The sequence below is a fragment of the Orycteropus afer genome, unplaced genomic scaffold (assembly GCF_000298275.1).
Source record: "Orycteropus afer afer isolate SDZICR_OR568_19922 unplaced genomic scaffold, OryAfe1.0 scaffold00841, whole genome shotgun sequence".
NCBI lineage: Eukaryota > Metazoa > Chordata > Mammalia > Tubulidentata > Orycteropodidae > Orycteropus > Orycteropus afer.
The window spans coordinates 221,455-224,706 of record NW_006922428.1 but is presented as its reverse complement, the minus strand read 5'-3'; the positions used below and the strand labels follow the sequence as shown (position 1 = coordinate 224,706).

Below are 3,252 nucleotides of genomic sequence, written 5' to 3'. Positions count from 1 at the left end.
ACTGATTGGTTAGAAAAGACTAATTTAGAACGAAGGGGCGGTAGGAAGGCAGAACTGCTGTTATACACACAACCCAGCGCTGAGTGGCAGAAACTAAAGCCTATGAAGAGGGATGAGTCGAGCTGCAACCAATTATAAAAGGGCGGAACCTGGCACTACGTTGATTGGCAGAAGCCAGACTCAACCTAGAATAGGGGCAGGACACAGGGTGTGTGTGTGGGTGGGGGGGGGAGAGGCCTGGCTCTGCACCTATTGGCGGAAGCTAGAACCATTTAGAAGCAGGGTTGGGGACAAGATTGGGCCGAATGGGGTGTAGGTGTAATTAGGGTACCAGAGAAATGTTTGGGACATAGAAGGGTAAACCATAAAGGCAAGAGTGAAAGAATGATTGCCCTGGGAAGAAATCTCCACCCTGTATTGGCCCATCTGTATGGCAACTGGAAGCCTGATGGGCAGGAAAAGGAATGGAAGGAATGGTGAAGCGGGGTGGTGGGGTGGTGTCAGGTTGCCAAGGCAACAGAAGAGCGAGCAGAACAGAAAGGCAAGTGGCAAATGCTGCCAGGCAACAGGCTGGAGGCGGGATTTCTGGGCACTTTAGACAAGTCCGCAGTTCTGGGCTTCCTACTAACCTTGTGCGCTAGAAACAGGGCACCTTAGCAACCAGCAAGGGTTAAAGGTAAAAAGAAGGGCCATGGGACTCAAAGATATTCAGGCTCTTTAATATTCGGGGAGGGGGACAGGAAGTCAGTGATGAGGCTTCTCTGGGAGATTCTGCAGGCCTTGTAGCTCCCTAAGCCCCTGAAAAAGAGGACAGAAGAGTTTGAACAGTCTGGGACTAAGCCCCACCCTAGGCTTGCTCTGACCTTCCCTTCCTCAGAATAGGCCCACCTCCAGTTTGGCTCCCTTTTAGCAGGAAAGAAAGTCCTTCCCTTCTCTGGCTCTCTCCCTCAATTTGCCACCCTAAACATCTCTAGATAAGTTTGGGAATGGAGTGAGCTTTTCTCACCTCTAGCAACATGTGAATATGGGCCTTGATATTCATGGAGTCCTTGGTAAGGCTGTTGCTGTGCCTGGAGAAGAGAAACAAGAAAGGGCAAGGTGGACCCCACATACGATTATGACAGTGACTGTTTCTCATCACTTCAAGACCTACCAATATCCTCTGAAGGAGCAGGGCAGTTGACCTGGCCAACATCTTGTTGTTGTTGTTGTTAGGTGCCGTCGAGTCATTTCTGACTCATAGCGACCCCATGCAAAGAATGAAACACTGTCCGATCCCAATATCTGAACCTCATTTATTAAAAAACATCCCAGCCTCGTGAAGCTCTCAGTCTTATTAAGGGAGACAGACAAATAATAATGGAATAAAATATACAGTATGTCAGATGGTTATGAAACCAAAAACACCAAACCCACTGCCATTGAGTCAATTCTGACTTACAGCGACCCCTACTGAGCTTCCAAGGCTGTAAATCTTATTTATTTGTGATTTGGGTGAAGATTTGCAGAGCAAATTCACTTTCCATACAGCAGTTCACATACACTTTGTCTAATGACATTGACCACAGTTTACCACAATGCAACAGCTCCCCTCCCACTTCCTCCCCATAGTTACCTCTTCCCAGTGTCCATCCCTCCATGCACTCCTGCCCCCTGTGCATAAGCAGCCCTTCTTTCTCCCATGATTATTCTCTCCAAGGAGTGTATCTACCTCAGGTAAATGTTCAACTCATATGCCTGTCTTTTGTTTGGCTGGAAACCACGGGTGTGGGTTCAATTCCAGACCTGAAGGGCAGCTAGGGACCATAGTCTCAGTGGTTCCACCAGGCTCTATCAGACCAGCAAACCTGGTCTCCCCCCTTTTTTTTTCCTCCAAATTATTTTGAGTTTTGTTCCACATTGTTCTCCCTCTCTATCAAGGATCTCCTAGATAGGTCCCTTTCCACATGGATGACAGTGGTGGTTGGGCACCATCCAATTCTTCTGGTCTCATAGTTATACAGGCTGCAGATCAGATGGTGTACCAGTCGCTCGGACTGTTTCCATGAATTTTGGTTTTCTTCATTCTTCTTTGCTCTAGATGAGGAGAGACCCATTGTTGCATCTAGATGGCAGCTTGCTAGCTTTGAAGATCCCAGTCGCTACTCACCAAAGTAGGAGATGGAACAGTGTTTTGTATAGTATGTTATGCCAATTGAGCTTGATGTCCCCTGAGACTATGGTCCCAAGCCCACAGTTTCAACTGCTCAGTCTCTCTGGGTAGCTGGCTGTGACCAAGCCGTGACCACAACCTTGCAAGGCTGTAAATCTTTACAGAAGTAGATTGCCTCATCTTCCTCCCACAAAGCAGCCAGTGGGTCTGAACTACTGACCTTCTAGTTAGCAGCCAAATGCCTTACCTGCTGTGCCACCAAAGTTCCTTAGATGGTTATAAGTGCAATGGAAAAAAAAAAAGAGGGAACCTAAGGAGTATAGAAGTGGGGGGCTGAAATTTTAGAGTGCTCAAGGATGGCTGTATTGGGAAGCATCTGAGCAGTCTTAAAGTGAAGAAACAAATCACGTGGACATATGGAGGATAAGTATTCCACATGGTAGGGACAACAAATACAAAAGTGCTGAGATGGGTGTGCGCCTGATATGTCAGAGGCACAGCAAAGAGGCCAAGGTGGTGAGAAGAATAAGAGAAAGGGGAGTTAAGAGGTGAGGTCACAGAGGTAAAGGGGAAGAGGTGGTTTGGACTGGGTAGAGCCTACAAGGCCATGGTAAGGTTTTGAGCAGAGAAGGGTATGAACTGACTTGGGTTTTAAGAAGACCCATCTGGTTATTTAGTGAAGAATTTAACTGGGAATAAGGAGAGCTAGTACAGACACAGGAAGTCCAGTAAGGAGGCTATTGTAATAGTCCAGGTGAGAGATGCCACACTTGAGGTGATTAGAAATGATTGGATTTGGGATTTTGAAGGTATAGCCAATGGGATTTGCCAAAGGATAAGATGTTGGGTGTGACAGAGAGGAGTCAAGGATGACACTCAGGCCTAAGTAACTGGTAAACTAGAGATGCCATCTACTGAGAAGACTGTGGGCTCACAAGTTTGGTGGAGGGAAGGAAGATCAAGAATTTGTTTGGACATATTAAATTTGAGATGCCTATTAAAGACCTTGAAAGAGCCTTGGTGGTGCACTGGTTTAAGTACTTGTCTGCTAACTGAAAGGATTGCAATTTGAACTCACCAGCTGCTCTGCAGTGCTTTTG

The 3,252-nt window shown here is 46.8% G+C and overlaps 1 protein-coding gene across 1 annotated transcript in view; it reads right to left on the bottom strand.

Moving 5' to 3' along the window:
• Positions 1 to 744: 744 nt before the first annotated feature.
• UXT (ubiquitously expressed prefoldin like chaperone) overlaps positions 745 to 3,252 on the bottom strand; it is an 11,235-nt gene continuing 8,727 nt past the window's right edge. The window contains 2 exon segments of the mRNA XM_007958039.2: positions 745 to 798; positions 1,007 to 1,070. Of these exon segments, the coding sequence (XP_007956230.2) occupies positions 745 to 798; positions 1,007 to 1,070 (118 nt within the window).